This window comes from Heterodontus francisci, chromosome 42 (genome assembly GCF_036365525.1).
Source record: "Heterodontus francisci isolate sHetFra1 chromosome 42, sHetFra1.hap1, whole genome shotgun sequence".
NCBI lineage: Eukaryota > Metazoa > Chordata > Chondrichthyes > Heterodontiformes > Heterodontidae > Heterodontus > Heterodontus francisci.
The window spans coordinates 19,789,575-19,809,813 of NC_090412.1; the positions used below are offsets into that span (position 1 = coordinate 19,789,575).

At 43.4% G+C, this 20,239-nt stretch overlaps 1 protein-coding gene across 1 annotated transcript in view; it reads right to left on the reverse strand.

Annotated features, from left to right (window-relative positions):
• The window catches only part of LOC137355498 (glutamine--fructose-6-phosphate aminotransferase [isomerizing] 1-like), a 76,318-nt gene that overhangs the window by 43,552 nt on the left and 12,527 nt on the right, over positions 1 to 20,239 (reverse strand). The window contains exons 3-7 of the mRNA XM_068020707.1: positions 16,956 to 17,063; positions 15,271 to 15,396; positions 4,243 to 4,301; positions 1,772 to 1,906; positions 383 to 444 (exon numbers count right to left, since the gene is read on the reverse strand). Coding sequence (XP_067876808.1) covers positions 383 to 444; positions 1,772 to 1,906; positions 4,243 to 4,301; positions 15,271 to 15,396; positions 16,956 to 17,063 — 490 coding nt within the window. The remainder of the gene's footprint in view (positions 1 to 382; positions 445 to 1,771; positions 1,907 to 4,242; positions 4,302 to 15,270; positions 15,397 to 16,955; positions 17,064 to 20,239) is intronic.

The following is a 20,239-nucleotide window of genomic DNA, read 5'->3' on the forward strand; positions in this document are numbered from 1 at the left end:
CCGGTTGAGTGTTTCCAGCATTTTCTCTTTTTATCTCAGGTAATCAAACCAGGTTGGCTATCATTCAACAACGATTTAAGGTGATTGGCAAAAGTAGTAACAGTGACATGAGCAAATTCTTTTTTACACAGCGAGTGGTTAGGATCTGGAATGCACTGTCTGAGCATGTGGTGGAGGCAGATTCAATCAAGGCTTTCAAAAGAGAACTGGATAATTAACTAAAGAGAAAATATTTGCAGGGCTATGAGGCAAAAAGGCGGGAGAGCGGGACTAGGGGAGTTGCACTTGCAGAGAGCTGGCATGGATAGGATGGGCCAAATGGCCTCCTTCTGCACTGGAACCATTCTGGATGCAACTTTGCCTCTAAAGTATAGTATTTTACCTGGTGCAGACAGCTTGCCCGGGGAAGTGAACACTCTTGAACACTAAGGCAAATGCTCCTTCCTGTAAAAAAAATATCAACCAGAATATTCAATAATATATGAACTTGCAAACAAAATCTAAGCACATATGCCAAGTTTATTAAGCAACAATTTTCAATTAATCATATTCACTGGAGAAAGCTGTTGACTTTTCTTTCAAAGTTTTACTCCCCAAAACATATTTATCCATCTGTTTTTAATGTGCATCACAGATTATCCAAGAGGGCGATGTTACCAGCTTCTGGACTTTAGCCAATGTCACTCTCTCTACCAGCAGCTCAGATTGATGCCTCTATGCATGCTGATTGACTGATGTTCCCTGCAGTAGCTTGGAAACAAGCCTGGCACATAGCTCAAGGGCGATGGTCTTGATTGCCAGTGGCAATGCCGTTCCTCTGGTGGAAGTTGTCCGCAGATCAGATTCCAACAGACAGCACAACTCTAATTCACTAGAGAAACAGTGAGAAAAGCGTGCAATGACAGATTTCTTTGTTCATATGTTCCGACCTGAGAATGTTGCATAGGAGGAGTAGGCCATTCAGCCCATCGAGCCTGCCCTGCCATTCAATACGATCATGGCTGATCATCCCCTTCACTGCCTTTTCCCACACTATCCCCATCTCCCTTTATGTCATAGGTGTTTAGAAATCTGTCAATCTCTGCTTTAAACCTAATCAGTAGCTTGTGCAAGCGGGAGGGCGAGTCAGTGAGTGAGAGAGTGAAAACCCAAAGGAATTCCAATCAGATTTTTAAATGGACAAATCAAAAATGGTAAAATTCCAGGGGGGGGGGGGGGGGGGGGGTAAAAAGATGCAGAAAGAAATGTCAAAAAAATCCAAAATCCGGTTCTCAGAAAACTACTTCCAGAAATGATCGTATGAAAAATGCAGCTGGTTCTCCTCATCCAACAGTCATTTGTTACCCTGTCCAGAACAAGCCTGATCCTCAATCACCCAGCAGCTTCAACAGGATGAGCTGAGCACACAATGCATTGCCACTCATCTCAGCCTTGCCGTCATTTGCTTAGGCAAAGTTCTTGCACATTCTGTGCTACAGCATTCCAGGCCAGCCGGAAGATCGTGCACTCCGGAAAGCATACAGGGATCCAGTAAAGCGCACCTTTGCCTGACGTCCTGACCCCCGTTGGCCCATTCCTTGGTGGTGCCTGTGACTGTGTGAAATGCAAAATATGTCCTACAATTTGAGAGTACAATGTTACATGCCTGCTCCTTAATGTAACTTTTTAAAAAGCACAGGATGTAACCCTACCCCACAATAAATGCACACTTAACGTCAAAACCAAAACCTCAAGTATGCAGAGACTCTCTCTGACTGAGACAGCCACTTACCAGTTGTTGGATGACTCTCTCCACCAAGGTAGCAAAGCTGATGTTCTCATTCTCGCTGTTTTCATATACGTATTTGACCAGTTTTGCAATAGATTCTGTATCCGTTTCAGACTCAAACTCATATCCTTTGCTTTCCTGAAAGTCAAAGCACATGAAAGAGTTAACTATAATAACAGCAACAACTGGAATTTCTAGGTAATGAACGTCCAAGAGTGTTTTACGGAAGCATGTGGGAAATGGAAGTCAACACTGAGCCAGGATGAGAGAGCATAGGAGGTGACAGAAAGCTTGTTTGAAGTGATGGGCTCAAGAAGGTAGAGAGGAGCAAGGCAGAGAGTTCTATGGAGGGAATTCCAAGGCAGTTAAAAGCTCAGCCAGAGAGGCAAAAGAAGGGACGGTGAATAGAAGGCCAGAAGGGGAGCAATTCTGTTCGTCAAAACTTAGTATTATTGAGCAGGATCTGGCTGTAATGTGTTCTTTATGTTGTCTGACGCAACATAAATGAGATGTGTGCAGTCTAGTTATGCTGAAGATCGCAAACAGGGTTATAACTAAAATATTCTATACAGTACAGAGCAAACTATTTACAGAACCTCCCTCTAGGTGCTACAGTTGCAGTGTGACTCACTTCAAGTCACACGACTACATCCTGTTATTTAGCTCGTTAGCATACTACGATCTTAAAGACATCACTCTTAAAGGCAATCAGACAACACTGACAACATAACTTTCACCGTTCCCCCCAATAATTCTGCTTGGGTACCATTATCCTTACAAAGTAACGTTACTCCCACAGTTTATGAGTACACAAGAATAAACAGACGTGCATTTATGTAATCACAGAATTCATACAGCGCAAGAGGCCATTTGGCCCATCGTATCTGCACCGGCTCTCCGAGTGAGCAATTCACTTAAAGCCATTCTCTTGCCTATTCCCCATAACCCTGCAGATTCTTCCTTCTCAGATAACAGTCTAATTCCCTTTTGAATGCTTCAACTGCACCACCCCCCACCCAGGGCATTCCAGACCATAACCACTTGCCGCGTGAAAAATGCCTTTCATGCTCTCAACATGTGCCGACGCACTCAATGGCCACTGAACCGTAGTCACTGCTGTTGCATAAGCAATAATCTGTGCACAGCAAGATCTCACAATAAATGACCACTGACGTCTCATCCTAAAGATGATGCGTCTGACATTACAGCACAGTACGAGGTTATCTACTGAAATGCCAGGCTTCAGCCAATGAACCTTGCAACTTAGAGGCAAGAACACCACCACTAAGCCAAGCAACTGTTACTTCACAGTACCAGGGAATCCAGTCACTCCCCCATTTTACAAAGAGCATAAACTTTCCTAGCCTACAAACAAAATAGCCTAAATATACACGTAGCAGCCCAACTGGTGCACCACGTTTTAATAGCACTTGTTCCAGTTTTTAACATAAACTTGATCCCATATCCTCTTCAGTGATGCTGAATATCACTTAAAGGGTCACACAGCGCAAGGATTTTTGAAGGAAGTCTAGGAATATCCCATGAATCTGATGGGGAAATTGGGAAGGCTAAACTTGTGAAGTGCACTGAATGCAAAGACTACAGGACAGTGACCACACGGTGGATGAGACACACTTTATGAGAATGTCACTTGGAGGAGAGGGGAAAAATTGGAAAAAAAAGTAGCACCAGCAGAATGTTTGTCCTGTGGAAACTATGTGAAATACTTTTATTAGACTATGCAGCAGTTTGATCCAAGTGAGTGGCTTGCTAGGCCATTTCAGAGTCAATCACATTGCTGTGGGTCAGGAGCCACATGTCGGCCAGACCAGGTAAGGCTGGCAGATTTCCTTCCATAAAGGACATTAGTGAACCAGATGGGTTTTTACAACAATCGACAACGGTTTCAATGGTCAGACTAGCTTTCAATTCTAATTTATTAATTGAATTCAAGTTTCACTATCTGCTGTGGTGGGATTCGAACCCATATCCTCAAAGCGTAAGCCTAGGCGTCTGGATTACTCATCCATTAGACAGGTTAAAGGATGGAAGAGAGAAAAAAAGAATTGACATTACCACTACCTCCCCCTGCAAGTTCCCTTCCAAGCTATGCACCATCCTGACTTGCAACTATAATCGCTGTTCCTTCACCGTCACTGGGTCAAAATCCTGGAACTCCCTTCCTAACAGCACTGTAGGTGTACCTGCACCGCAAGGACTGCAAGAAGGCGACTCACCATCACCTTCTCAAGGGCAATTAGGGATGGGCAACAAATGCTGGCCTAGCCAGTGAGGCCCACATACCATGAACGAATAAAAAAAATACAGGTTGCTGAAGCATTTTCACACATCTAGTTGACTTTTAGGACTTTTGCCATATTAGAGAACATCCAGGAGTAGAATTAAAATAAACAAATATATTTTACAAAGTAAGACTACTTTAAAAGCCAATAGTTGAGGGTTAGAGTTCTTACCAGGAACTTCTGCAGATTCTTGTGGTTTGTAATGATACCATTATGAATGACAATAAACTCTGCAATTTAAAAAAAAAATTATGTAAAACAGGGGACAATAAATGCACAATCTATTAAACAAGTACCAACCCTGAGGTCTGGATCAATAAACAAAATTGATTCCAGCAATTTTGGCATCCAGAAACAGATGACGTCCAGCTGCCTCCTCGAGGTAGAAACAAGGATGCTGATGGTTGTCCGGGAATCTTTGACCTCGAATATCCTGAACTATTTCAGCCCGAATCTTCTATTGGTGCAGATGACCGAGGAAGTTTGTTGTTAAGTTGTCCACTTGCCTGGCAATGGAGCTGAGAGATGTCCCATGGGCAAGACAACATGAAAATAAAATGCTGGAAATACTCAGCAGGTCTGGCAGCATCCGTGGGGAGAGAAGTCGAGTTAACGTTTCAGGTCGGTGAGTTTTCATGAGAATGACCTGAAATGTTAACTCTGTTCCTCTCTGCCCAGATGCTGGCAGACCTGCTGAGTATTTCCAGCATTTTGTTTTTATTTCAGATTTCCAGCATCTGCAGTTTTTTGCTTTTACTACAACAAGTGCCAGTTGCCCTGCATCAGAGCAATGTGCAAGAGCATCAAGACCTCTTTGTTTATTGATATAATAGACTACAATAGCAATGCCTGTCCAAGTGTCAGCTGTGGCTCTGTTGGTAGTACTCTTGCCTCTGAGTCACAAGGCTCCCGGTTCAAGCCCCAATCCAGAGATTGAGCACAAAAATCAAGGCTGAAACTTCAGTGCAGTACGGAGGGAGTGCAGTACTGTCGGAAGTGCCGCCTTTTGGGTGAGACGTTAAACCGAGGCCTCATCAGTTTGCTTGGGTGGATGTAAAAGATCCCGTGGCACTATTTCGAAGAAGAGCAGGGGAGTTCTCCCCGAAGTCCTGGCCAATATTTATCTCTCAATCAACATCACAAAAACAGATTATATAGTCATTATCTCATTGCTATTTGTGGGAGCTTGCTGTGCACAAATTGGCTGCCACATTTCCTACATTACAAGAGTGACTACACTTCAAAAAGTATTTCACTGGGTATAAAAGCACTTTGAGACGTCTGGTGGCCGTGAAAGGCGCTATATAAATGCACAGATAGAGGCCATTGTGCCTGTGCTGGCTCTTTGACAGAGCTAGCCAATTATTCCCACCCCTTGCTCTTTCCCCCATGACCCTTTCTTTCTCAACTATTTATCCAATTCCCTTTTGAAAGTTACGACTGAATCTGCTTCCCCCACTCTTTCAGATCACAACAACTTGCTGTGTTTCAATCGCCCTCAGCTAATAAAGAAAGGACTTGTATTAACAAAGCACCTTTTACAATATCATTATCTCTCAAAGCACTTCACAACCAATTTGGTTGTTTTGAAGTGCTGTCACTGCTGTCATGTCCGAGACAATGTTGCAGCCAATTTGTACACAGCAAGGTCCCAAATACAAACATACAGTGTACGACCTGATAATCTGGCTTTGGTGATCTTAGTTGAGGGATAAATGTTGGCCAGGACACGGAGGAGAGCTCCCATTTAATCTTCAAAAGCTGCCATGGGATCTTTTACATCCACCCGAGTGGTCTTGGCTTCATGCATCATCTGACAGGTGACATCTCCGACATTGAAGCATGCCCTCAGCACAGCACTGAAGTGTCAGCCTGGATTATGTACTCATTGTGGCTTGAACCCCAAAGCTGTTGAGCCTAGGTCCATTAAACATTTAAGAGAGTTGTTAGGCAAGGGTAAATAGGGTTATGAACCCAAGACGGGCAAATGGAGTCAAGATGCAGACCAACTGTGTGATTTAATTAAATGATGGAACAGGCTCGAGAGGCTGAATGGCCTACACCTGTTCCTATCTTCCCGTGACCTCTGACACATAGCTGTAAAGGAACACTATCCTTTGCCGAGGCTACCTTTGGATTTGTTTTATCTAGCCTGCATCTGTAAGGTTACTAGAGTTAACTGGTACAAGAGCTGAATTCTGATGCCCCAGTTTAATTTACAGATAGACCACTGCTGCTCAGAGGTCTGTAGTTCCCCTCACGCCCACCTCTTCTCTCAAAGTGGGCAAAGGGGAGTCAATTCATGGATCTCTTGTTGCTCCAGTTTGGTTTTTTTACCTGAAAGTCCTTAGGTTCCTCCCCTTTCCCACAACCTCCAAAGAGAAAAACAACATGCCAAAGACAACTGAAAAAAGTAGAAGGGCAAGCTGGGTAAACCAGCTCTCTACCAGAGAGCTACCGTTACTGTTGTAATGTGGAAACATGGCAGCCAAATGGTGCACAGCAAGCTCCCACAAGCAGTAATGACAAGATAATTTGCTTTTTAGTCATGTTGATTGCGGGATAAACATTGGCCAGGACGCCAGCGAGAACTCCCCTGCTCTTCTTTGAAATAGTGCCAGAGGGTCTTTGATGTCTGCTTGAGAGGGGAGATGGGGCCTCGGTTTAACATATTATCAGAAAGACGGCACCTCCAACAGTGCAGCACTCCCTCAGTATTGCACTGGACAGTCAGTCAGGGATTTGCGCTCAAATCTCTGAACTGGTGCTTGAACCCACAACCTTCCGACACAGAGGTAAGAGTGCGACCAGCTGACCCACTATGGGGTACAAAAGGACTTATTGACAGAGTTAACGCACAATCCAAGGTGTTTCCCCCGATGATTCTGACTACCACTAAACTACGACTTTCTCTGAAATAGTCAGCACCGACAAGGTCAAGTAAATGAAGTGAAAGATGAAGACAATGAGGGAAATGCCTCTTTAACTAATCTCTACAGCCTGTACCTGTATGCAAGTACAACTGACACAGATGAATAACAATTTGCCACGACACCAAAACAGGGAACTAAAAATCCCGACTGTCTTGTTCCAACAAGGCACCTGATCATAACAGCAAGAGTTTTCATTGGCCTTCGGAGAGAGGAGAGGCTCTTGGGAGGAGTTCATAAGAATCCATTTCACGCCCTTGTGAAAAAAGGCAAGCTGATGTCTTTGCATTCTTACATGTGTCAGACACTCTACAGGTTAATCCTGCTTCTGAACATTAGCTTCACAGCCTCAGGCAGATTGACATTTCACAATAGCTGAGACGCCCTGCTGATGGGTATTTTAGACCTGTGTAGGGCATTTCTATTTTTGTTTGTGTAACATGTTGGCAAGCCTGACAATACAGGAAAGGGAGGAAAAAAAAGACACAAAATGTCGGAGAATGCATTACAAGGCTAAATAATACTTCAGAAATTTGGATCACATTTGAGATCTGGAACTCTGCCTATGAAGGTGGTGGAAGGAGACGATGAATAATTTCAAAAGGAAATTGGATGGGCATTTGAGGGAAATCAACTTGCAGGGCTACTGGGATAGAGCAGGGGAATGGGACTGATTGGATTGCTTTAAGAGAGCCGACATGGACTCGATGGGCTGAAAAGCCTTTTTCTGAGGCGTAATGACTCTCAGAGCTACTTAAATTTGGCTAACAAAAGGACCAGGAGAAGACCAATCATCCCATCAAGTCGATTCCGCCATTGAATAAGATCATGGCTGACCTGCACCTCAATTCTCTTTACCCGCCTTTCCTCCATAATCCTCCATACCCTCACCCAACAAAATTCCATTGATCAGAGTTTTAAAAATTTCAGTAGATCAAACATCTACCAACGTCCAAGTTCCAGATTTCCACTGCCCTTTGTATAAAAAGATTATTCCTGACCTCACACCTAAATGGTCTGGCTTTAATTTTAAGACTCTGCCCCCCCCTGTTCTGGATTCTTTTGCCAAAAGGAAATACTTTCTCCATATCTACCCCATCGACTCTCTTTATCAGTTTAACAACCTCGATTCAATCACCCCCTCAACCAGCATAAACGTCTTGTCCCCCAACCACCCCTCCCCCCACCCCCCCGCAGGGTGGAGCAGCAGCACCATCACTTACAGCACATTATAATTTCCCGCAATTCCTCAGTGAAGGTTCTGGTTCTGGAGTCAATGGTCAGGTTTTCCTGCTTACACGCTCAGCAGTCTGCAATTTACCCCCCAATTCCTTCTAATAAATAGGAAAATCACAGACTGGCAAGGGCAGAGGTGGGAAACCTTGGCTCACATCCACTAGTATATCTACTATTTCCACCCCATACCCTCCAGTCACCAATCGTGCATCACATCAGTCTACCTGAGAGTGTAATGTACAGCAGTCTTGCATCATGGAGCAGCTGATGGATTATGTTGATCGACTGTTTTCCAGCAATATTGTGAAGACTTTCGAACAGAAACAAGTGATACCCTAAGTGATGACAGTAAGCAGGAGACGGTGACATAGTGGCAATATCACTGGACTAGTAATCCAGAGGCCTGGGGTAATGCCCTGGGGACAGGGGTTCAAATCCCACCATGGCAGCTGGTGGAATTTAAACTCAATTAACTATCATCGATTGTTGTAAAAACCTATCTGGTTCACTAATGTCCTTAAGGGAAGGAAATCTGCCATCCTGACCCGGTCTGGCCTACATGTGACTCCAGACCCACAGCAACGTGGTTGACTCTTAACTGCTCTCTGAAATGGCCTAGCAAGCCACTCAAGTGTCAAGGGTAATTAGGGATGGGCAACAAATGCTGGCCTTGTCAGTGATGCCCACATCCCATGAAACAATTAAAAAAAAACTCTTGCCCCTTGGGGAGTAAGCAAACGATCCACACAAAATGGCAACAGATTCAGTCTGAACTGACTGAACTATGATGGATCAGAGCATGTCCTCTTGCTACAATCGGGCTAAATGGAAGACCTACTTCAAACCAACTCTTCTGCAGCCACTAATTCACTCTATTTGCAAAAAAAACCCCACGCATTAATTAATTGGACCTATTTTTTTTTAAAAAAAACAAAATGATCTGGTTGGTCGCAAGCCTGGAACTGAGCAGGAAGATCCCAGGTTCAGTCTTTGGTCTGAGAGAAAGGGAATTGATCTCAGTTGGGGAAGAAGAGGCATGTGCATGGAGTGGGGGAGAGGAGAGGGGGTTGATCTGATAGTCCTTAGTGCTTCTAGGTTGAAGGATGGAAAAGAGCAAAAAAAATTGACAAGGTTTCTCGTACCTCTCCTGAAACCCATACTGAAAATTGCATGTGTGAAGATAGTAAATGCTCAATAAAAAAAAAACTCAGGTCCATTTAGTTCACTTTCCATTATCCTGGTCATTGCATGATACAATGCAGTGGCGAACAGCTTTGGGAACCATAGTTCAAAAGTCCCAAGTATTGCTATACTTACCAATCACGTCATGTCTCAAATTACTCATATACTGGATCCCAAAATGTTATTTTCTGAAAGAAATCTATCTGGTTCGCATCTGAATGAAGCCATCACCCCAGGAATCTGTCCAATAGATTGACCATTCGCTCACTGAAAGATTAGTTAGGTGAGAAGATCAGATTTTGCTGTGACATCACCCCCTTCCCTCCACCTCGTCACCAACACTCGAGGAGCCAGCTCGCACATGAAGAATGACTATTTGTGTGGGGTGCTGAACAGCAGACTGTGCACAGGGAGTCTGCAACCATCAAACAACAGGGAGCGGAGAAGATTGGAGGGGCAACATTTTTTACATACTACGGAATGAGAAAACAAACTCTGCCACACATTCCATGGTTATTGAAAACTGGAATGCAAAGCAGCCCTGGCAGTGAGTTTGAAACTGCAGCACCGAGACTGTATTTGAAGCATTCCCCGGTGCATTGCTTCCCTCCTGTAAGTTGATCAATGCAACGAGCCCCAAACAGTAAATACTCCAAACAACTCTAATGCTGTGATTTTTCGTTGATCTGCTGTCTGTTAATGAAGGTCTTTTGCATGGGTCTCACAGCTACATATGTACACTTGGCAGCTAAACATTAGAGTCCATTCACTGTATAAACATGCCCCCAACACCACCCCCGTCACCACTGACGACCCACACTGGAACATTCCAGGCGCTGTCCCCATGATGTCCCGTCTATAATGGCGCCCAAAATTTCCCAAAATGCATGACTTGTGGCGGAGTCTCCCGATTGACGGCATTGGTCATCATCATAATTGCTGTTTGTGGGATCTTGCTGTGCACAAATTGGCTGCCACGTTACCTACGTCAATGACTACACTTCAAAAATACTTCATAGGCTGTAAAGCACTCTGGGACGTCCTGAGGTTCCGAAAGGCACCACATAAATGCAAGTTTTCTTTCTTTCTTTCGCATACCAGTAAAAGCCGTATTCACAATTTATTTTTAAAGGCCGATGCAGATTAACTATCATTCGTAATCTCAAATTATATTACCTATCTATCCAATATAATGTATATCCCAATGTTTAAAGTATTACCACCACAGCACTCTATTTACTGAAGTACCTGCAAGCTTCTGTTTGTGCCTCCATTCACCTTAGTTTCATACAGGCGAGTGTTGTTCTATCATCAGGGATAGTGTTTAAAAAGCGACACTTAAGGCAAACTGCAGGCAAATATTGATGCAGCCTATAGCAGTCCAGAAATAACCATATCTGCATCTACCCTGTCTATCCCTTTAAGTATTTTGTAGGTTTCAATGAGATCACCTTTCATTCTTCAAAACTTTAAGAGAATACAGGCCCAGTTTCCCCAATCTCTCTTCATCAGACAGTCCCACCATCCCGGGAACTAGTCTGGTGAACCTTGGTTGCACTCCCTCTAAGGCAATAAGGTAAGGGGACCTAAATTTCACACAGTACTCCAGGTGCAGTCTAACCAAGGTTCTATACAACTGAAGCAAGACTTCACTACTCCTGTACTCAAATCCTCTTGCGATAAAGGCCAACATAACATTAGCCTACCTGCATGTTAGCTTTCAGTGACTTATTGACAAGGACACCCAGGTCCCTTTGTACATCTACACTTTCTAATCTCTAACCATTTAAGAAATACTCTACACATCTATTCCTCCTACCAAAGTGAATAACCTCACATTTTTCCACATTATATTCCATCTGCCACGTTCTTGTCCACTCACCATGTCTTTCCAAATCCCCTTGAAGCCACTTTGCATCTTCCTCACAACACACATTCCCACATAGTTTTGTGTCATCTGTGAACTTGGGAATATTACATTTGGTCCCTACATCCAAATCATTCATATATATTGTGAACAGCTGGGGCCCAAGCACTGATCCCTGCAGTACCCCACTAGTCACAGCCTGCTAACACAAGAATGACCTGTTTATTCCTACTCTCGGTTTTCTGCCCGTTAACCAATCCTTAATCCATGCCAGTATATTACCACAGTTCCGAAGAAGGGTCACTGACCCGAAACGTTAACTCTGCTTCTCTTTCCACAGATGCTGCCAGACCTGCTGAGTGATTCCAGCATTTCTTGTTTTTGTTCCAGTATATTACCTCCTATCCCACATGCTTTAATTTTGCGAATTAACCTCCTGTGGGGGACTTTATCAAAAGCTTTCTGAAAATCCAAGTATACCACGTCCACCAACTCCCCTTCATCAATTCTGTTAGTAACATCCTCAAAAACTCCAACAGGTTCGTCAAACATGATTTCCCATTCAGAAAAAAATTCTCTTCATTTCTGTTCTAAAAGGGCAACCCCTAATTTTAAAACAGTGCCCCCTGGTTCTGGACTCACCCACAAGAGGAAACATCCTTTCCACATCCACATTGTCAAGACCGTTCAGGATCTTATAAACTTCAATCAAATTTCCCCTCACTCTTCTAAACTCCAGTGAAAACAAGCCCAGTCTGTCCAACCTTTCCTCATAAGACAACCCGCTCATTCCAGGTATCAATCTAGTAAACCTCCTCTGAACCGCCTCCAATGCATTTACAGCCTTCCTGATCTGTGTCTTAACCAAGCTGGATAAATAGGGTTCCCTAATCCTTAATACCTTTGCCTAACAAGGATATCAATCACAGCTTTGAAATTTTCAACTGAACCCCAGCCTCAACATCTTTTGGGGAGAAAGTTCAGGATTTTCACAATGCTTTGTATGAGGAAGTGTGTCCTGACCCCACTTCAGAATAGCCTAGCTCTGATTTTAAGGTTATAACCCCTTGTTCTAGACTTTCCCCACCACAGGAAATAGTCTATCAACCCATCAAATTTTTTATTCATCTTTAACACCTCAATTGTATCATCCCTTAATCTTCTATACACAAGGGAATACAAGCCTAGTCTTGGCAAACTGCCCTCAAAATTTAACCATTTGCACCAGTATAATTCTGGTGACAAGTCCTGGAACAAATGAAAGGTTCACATACCTTGGGCAGATTATCACAGACGACTGGAGATCGGATTGTGAGCTCTGAAGGAGAATTGAGATTGCCTAGACCAGCTTTGTCAGAATGAAGGACTTGTTAACATCAAAGAAACTGAACCTGAATCTTAGAAAAAGAATGCTGAGGTGCTACATTTTATCATCTATGTTATACACCCCGGAGACATGGACAACAAACAAAGAGACTATTGATAAGCTGAATGCATTTGAGATATATAGGAGGATGTTCTGCTTATCCTACACAGACAGAAAGACTAATGAGAGCGTGCTGGACATGGTTGGAGAAAAGAGGAAATTAGTGCATAGCATCAAAGAGAGGAAGATGCAATATTTCAGTCACATCAGAGCAGAAGGTAGGCAGAGACAATTATTGAAAAGAAAGATCGATCGAAAACGTACGAGAGGGAAGCAGAGAAGAAAATGGACGACAGCTATAATGGACTGGATGCAGCTGACCTGTGCAGAATGTGTAAGGACAGCACAGGACAGACAGAGGTGGAGATCCGTGACAGTCAAACCTTCTGGGAAGAAGACGACACCAATGAATGAACGAATTCTGGTGAATCTTTCTAACCACCTTAAGCAACAGTATTTTACAGCAAAAGTCGATCTTCGCTCGAGTAGATACAGAAAACCTGTGGCACCTCACAATTTCTAATGTCGCAAACCAGGTTCCAATGCAGCAGCGCAGTCAGTCGATTAGACTAGTCTTCAACATTGGTCAACATCCTTCAACCCTTCAACATCCGAAGAAGGGTCGCTGACCCGAAACGTTAACTCTGCTTCTCTTTCCACAGATGCTGCCAGACCTGCTGAGTGATTCCAGCATTTCTTGTTTTGTTTCAGATTTCCAGCATCCGCAGTATTTTGCTTTTATTTACTTCAACATTGGTGACTGGGATGTCTGCTGAGTCCCAGTTGACACGCGTGCACTAAATGCCTAAAGCACATTCCCTGCTGCAGTGATATGGTATTTTCATTACCACACATACTTTCATCGCTGACTGAGATGGGCCATCAGGGGCAGTTCTGCACTGGGCATCACAACCTGATTCTGTCTCTGTCACAAAGACTGCCTACTTCCACTTTGTAATATCTCCCACTCTGCTGCTGAAATGCTCCCCCATGCTTTTGTTCCTTTCAAGTTTAGCTATCGTAATGTTCTCCTAGCCAGCCTCCTATCTTTCTCCCTCTGTAATTTCTGCCCAATTCCCAAGTCGCAACAAGTCTCATTCACCTTCCCCATCCCCGTGCTCGCTGACCTACACTGACTCCTGATCCAGCAGCACATCCATTTTAAAATTCCCATCCTTTGTTGTCAAATCCCTCAAGGCCTCATCCCTCTCTATTTTTGTAACCTCCTTCAGCTCTACAACTTTATAAGAAATTTGTTTCGCACACTCGAGCCTCTTGTGCATCCCCACTCCTTACGTGGCTGCGCGTCAGGTGTTGCCTGACAGTGATGCACCTTGGGATATTTTACTACATTAAAGGCACTATATAAATGCAGGTTGTTGTTGGATGAGCAATGCATATCAGATGGTGAGCAGCATCCTGCTCAGGTAGCATTCATTGTATTAAAGACATACGTTTTAGGACCTGTGGCTTTGAAAAGATTGCGGGAAAAAAAAATCACAAACCTTTCAAAAAATAAAAAAAGGTCAGCATGACCCCAGTTTATGCGGATTAAGCAGCTGGTCAACATGGATGGATATTGGAAATAGTCCAAACTGCAAAAAAAAACAGTTTGTCTCCGACCCGCAACCTGGCAGACATTTTCCAAATCTGCCCCCCGTTCCTGGCTAGCACATCGGTAACAGTTCCTAGACAGACTGAACATCACATAAAAGGGATGTGGTTTATCCCAGGCAAACATAATGGCTCAGATTGTTAGTAGCACGAGGAAGCAGAGCAAACTTTGTGGGCAAGTGTTGCAATCACCATCTAAGGCCCTCCTGCCATAGCAGACCTAGGGGCTGGAACCCATGTAAGACCCTTTCAGGCTGTATGTGCCAGAGAATGTTTGATGTGAAATGCAAGTGTCCGTTGTAAATATAACCTGTAATGGCACCTCATGTACTGTATTGAAAGAAAACTATCTGTACTGCACTTTATGCAATGTCAAATTTGAACTATGTGATGTATTTTTTTTTTTATACACATTTTCATGAATAAAGTATATTTTTGGAAAACAAAAATGTAGCAATCACCAAAGATGGTTCCTGGGTCCACTCACTCTCGACCACAGATCCCCAAAAATAATCATCCACAAAAAGACATGAGATTTACTTGCCATCACCCTCCATCATATAAATTGATGAAAGTATATTTTATATAGTCAACATCTGGTATAGCAACGTGTTGTAATGGAAGATCTATTTGTTATAAAAGTGCATCAGACTGTACCGCTGATAACAGAAAAAACATTGACCAAGAGGTTTTAAACACCTAGGGTCTATCAATATTGAAACACAGAAAAGTTACAATGTACTACCTCGGCAATACCTTTAACCATTGAACTGTGTTGCAAACGCCTTAGATTACCCAAACCTTCCATCTTTGAGGCACAACTGTAACTTTATTCATGAAAATGTGTAAAAAGTACATTACATAGTTCAAACTTGACATTGCATAAAGTGCAGCACAGATCATTTTCTTTCAATACTTTGCTTGTTGCCAGAGATTACACTCACCATTCTCCTTGTCTGACCGCTGGGGATGACTATTGACGAAACTTGGAATGCCATGTGTTGCCCAGCGAGTGTGTGCTATACCAAAATGTGTTTCAAATTCAGCATCAAAGTCAACATCTTCTTGTTCTAAAAGAAAGTTGGAACAATATTTAACACACACCAGTGACAACAGTGGAATTATGCAAACAGAAGTTACCCCCAGAACATTAAGTATGAAAGACAAACTATTTATACAGACAACTATAAAAGTGTTGAAACCTACACACTCAATGTCATTGACACAAAGCTTCAATGTCACCCAAAATACCAATAAAAGAGATACACTTTTAAAGAAGCACAAAATTCAGCACATTCTGAACATGCGTTTTATGTTTTTACAGACATATGTGAGCTGAATTTTGTCTTGATGGCAGGGGTCGCGACGGGATGCAAGGCCAGTCCGGGGGGGGGGGGGGGGGTGACCCTGCTTTGGCTCTGTGGCCGAATTCCACAGTGGGCAGTCAATTAACTGCCCGCTGTCGGGGTCCACGATTCTTTAAAGGACAGGGATCCCATCACAATCAGAGGGCCAGCAGCTCAGCAGTACCGGCACCGCTACCGGTGGCCACTGCCAGAACTACAGTAGGCCCAAGACCAAGAGCACCAGTGAGCCCCAGAACTCAGGCTAGCAGGACCCGGCGAGGTGGGGAAGTGTGGGGGGAGGGGGGGGGGGGGGGGGGGGAAAGAGGGTGGTCGCTGAGGGCGAAGAGGAGAGCTGTTTGTGGAGGGGCAACCTTTGTTGTCAGGTGCCCTCCATGGGCCACAGATTGTCCACAGAGGAGGTCCCCTCCACCCAGCCCACAGGGAGGCCACATTGTTTTACTGGCCGACCTTCCCACCTGGCAGGGCTTCAACCCCGCGGCAAGAGGAGGTCCTTAAGTGGCAATTAATTGGCCCCGGACTAAATTTGAAGGTGTTGGGGAGGCGATGTGCACTCAGCACACCCCAGCCTTCCCGCACTCGTAAAATTCAGCCCGTGTGAAACACTTCAATTTCTCCAGCAGTACATGCCCATGTCCCCCGCAGTACTCGCAGACCTCTCCTGCGGTAACTAACTTCCACACTTTTCACTGCTTACTGCAATTGATTTGATGAAGGCTGAAATTTTCTCAATTTAAGCTGTGAAACTGAACCAGTCATCTGATGGTGAGAAATCTTTTCTCTGCGGAAACCCAGAAGAAAGCGAGAATTTTTGGTTGCGTTTTTCTTTGTTCAATACAGTGATCATGTTTCTTTTGTGGGGACAACATTGCTCTAATTAAACACAGATTTCCATTCGGCCAAAATAATCCCAAGAGCTGCTTTGTTCTCAAAGTTTCTTTTCAAATATAACATGTAAAAATAGCTTCAGTTACTGAAAGGAACGCGGTGGAAGCAACAAACTTAATTCCCAGATGGAGAAAGGGAGAGAAGGATTATGTTGATGAGATGAAGTCAGGTAGGAGGAGGCTAGTGTGCAGCATAAACCCGTTGGCCTGACTGGTCTCCTTTGGTGCCATAAAATCCCATGCAATTTTATGTAATAAAAAAAATCACCATCTCAACATTTTTAATGCGGCTTCAAAAAACAGACAGACAGATTATAGAGGGAAAACATTCAATGTTATATCAGGAATCTTAAAGCTTAATTTTCCCATTATACTTACTGTTTACTTCCTCTTCCAATGTCTTTATTTTCCCATTTCTTTTTATGATACAGATTTGCTTCCCTTTGTCTTCCCATTCCTTGTTATTTCCTCCATCAATTCCAATACCTAGTAAGAAATTCACAGATAGGTTCATATTCAACAACAATTTGCTTTCATATAGCCCTCAAACATAGCAAAACATCCAATCAGCCATGATCATATCCTGACACCCATTACAAAAGCAGTAGTGCTAACTCAGCAGGGGCCAGAAATCAAACCCGAGACCTCTGCAGACCGTAAGAGTCAGCTCTACACGGCAGTGCACTGACCAGAAGAGCCATGCAAATCTTCATCAGTCCCAACTGATGTGTGGATAAGTTCAATAATATTGCACATTACAATATAAACATATTCTGCAACGTGGCCCCTAGCAGCTGAAATTTGTTGTGTCATTTAAAAAGATTTTTATTAATATAATGTCCCCCAAGTACTTTATAATCAATGAAATACATTTGAAGTGTAGTCACTGTTGGAAAAACGCAGCAGCCAATTGAGGCAAAGCAAGGTCCCACAATGAACACTGAAATAAATAACCAGATCACATGTTTTAGTGAAGTTGATCGAGATATAAATATTGGTTTGGACACTGGAGAAACTTCTCTGCTCTTCAAATAGTGCCATGGGATCATTCGCGTCCACCCAAAAGAAAGGCACCTCCGCCAGCACAGCACTCTCTCAGTACTGCACTGGAGTGTCCGCCTGGATTCAGTGTTCGAGTCCCTGGAGCGGGACGTGAACCCACAAGCTTCTGACTCAGGAGGCAAGAGTGTGACCACTGAGACAAGGCTGGCACTGTCAAATTAAAAACAATTTCATTTCAGGGCTTGGAAGGGATTAAAACATTTTTTGAAAAAAAAAAAATACATTCTTTCATAAGGTATTTGGCCATATTTCACCAGCGTTCAGGAGGAAACCAGCTGAAGTGCCACAGAGCAGATGCTGTTTTGAACACGGCTCTGCTCCTCAATGAGGCACACTGAACAAGGACATGCCAAATAAAAGCCACGGCCTTTCCGAACAGCAAGTGGGCAAAGTCAGAGGAGAGAGCAATGCCTCAGCGACCCCATCAACCCCCTCAGCAGCCTATTCGAGGGGCTGTTGGCAGAGGCCCCAGACCACAAGAAGCTTTCTGCTGTGCACCAGGCCAGATGAAGAAAAGGAAAGTTACAGAAGAAAAGGGAAATTTAGCCAAAAAAAAAAAAAACCTCATGGAAAGCATTAAAGTTTAAGATTAGCATCAAACAGGTTCATGTAATTGAGGCGAATGCTGCAATCTAACCCAGTTAGTTAACACAGCAACAACTGGTTATAGGCCTGGTACTTGCACTATTAACCTCTATTGTGAAACTTGGACTGAATAAAAAATTTAATCCTTTAAAATCAGATGAAATACCATAGAAATGATTCTGAACCTTTGATCTTTCTATTGCCAGTATGGGTACAGTACAACCAACACCCATAGAGATATCATCAGTTCTTTGTGCTCAAATGTAATTTATTGTTCAAAGTGAAAGGGACTCATTTTCATGCTTGCTTCCAACTCCAGGAGCACAAGCAAGCTGGCTCTCTCATATTGGTCAATGCCAGCACTGTTCTCTATTCACCCCACAAGCAGACACACTTCCTACAGGTTAGACAGTCAAAGTCTACTCTCCTGATTTGAATCAACAGCCTGGTAAGGAAAACACACAGACACACAGACCATGTTAGTTAATGGCAAGGATCCAACAATACGCAGATTGGAAGCCATAATGTCAACCATGAAGCACGTGCTGCTCAATGCGATAGTGGCACTGGAATAGTTCTTGGAACAAATGTATAAGAGTACAACTGCAGCAACATCCAGTTATATTGTGATGGAGCTCTGTCTGAATGCATTCAAACACAAGGTGAATGCAATTTAGCAGCTTCTATTTTCTGCTGATTAACAACAAGGTAATTGCCCCATCTCAATCATTAGGAAACTGTGGTGGTACAAGAGGCCAGTTAATTTAGAGCTTGAATTAATATAACGGCCCGAATTTTGCGGTCAGTGGCCAAGGGACAGTACTCACCGCGGACCTTAAAAAAAAAGCTGCCCGCAAAAATTTAGCGGACTCCAGCATGTAGATTTCCCCATTTCCAACTTGGCACCATCTATAGGGGGACCTGTAGCATTCAGCGGCAGGGCAGACAGCAGGTAGGTTGATCAGTCAATCAGATTGAAGAATTCTCACAGACAGCAAAGCAGGAAGTAAAACGCAGGGAATATAAATCACATTTAAACAAATCATTGTACAAAAACCGAAATAAAGATTAAAGTTAAGGGAGAAATATATCAGAACAAAAGCTTTAAAAAAAAATTTAAATTTTATTGAAGAAACTGCAAATTTTAAATGTTCCTCTAAAGGAATGAGACCCCACAAAGGTAAAAGTCGTCTTTCAGGGCCAGAGAGGATGCTTAGCAGGAATTATCACTTAGTATGTCACTAAAAACTCAGCTACCCCGATTGAACGAGACGCAACATTTTCAGTGGTTTTCAGTGAGAATAGTATGCAAATAGTTGAAGTTCAGGTCAAATCAGTGATTTCTAATGATTCTATATGGGAAGACTGCAACATTGCACCCTGTGGAGAAGCAGGGTATCACTCACAGCAACCTCTGGGTTTCCATGCTTAACTGCGCACGTGCAGACCCCAGAAGTTGCTGTCAGTTTTACACAGTAATGACGGTGAGTGCTGACAGTTCCACCGACACTACAACCACAAATTCCATGCCATGGTGCAATGGGTAGGACTGCTGCTTCGGACTCAGAAGGCCATGGGCTCAAATCCCACTCCAGAGCATTGAGGACAAAATCAAGGTTGACACTCCATTGCAGTACAGAGGGTGTGCTGCACGGAGGGTGCTGCCTTTTGTGAAAGGTCAAACTGAGACACTGTCTGCCCTCTTAGGTGGATGTAAAAGATCCCATGGTATTACTTTGAAGAAAAGCAGGGGAGTGCTCCCTGGTGTCCTGACCAATATTTGTCTCTCATCCAACATCACCAGAACAGATTATCTGGTCATTTTCACACTGCTGTTCACGGGAGTTTGCTGTGTGCAAATTGACTGTTGCTTTCCCTACTTTACAACAGCATCAACAATTCAAATGTCTTTCATTAGCTGTAAAGTGCTTTGGGACATTCTGAGGTCATGAAAGATGCTATATAAATGCAAATGTTTCTCTTTGTACAAAAAAGTTGACTGGTAGGTGCTATTC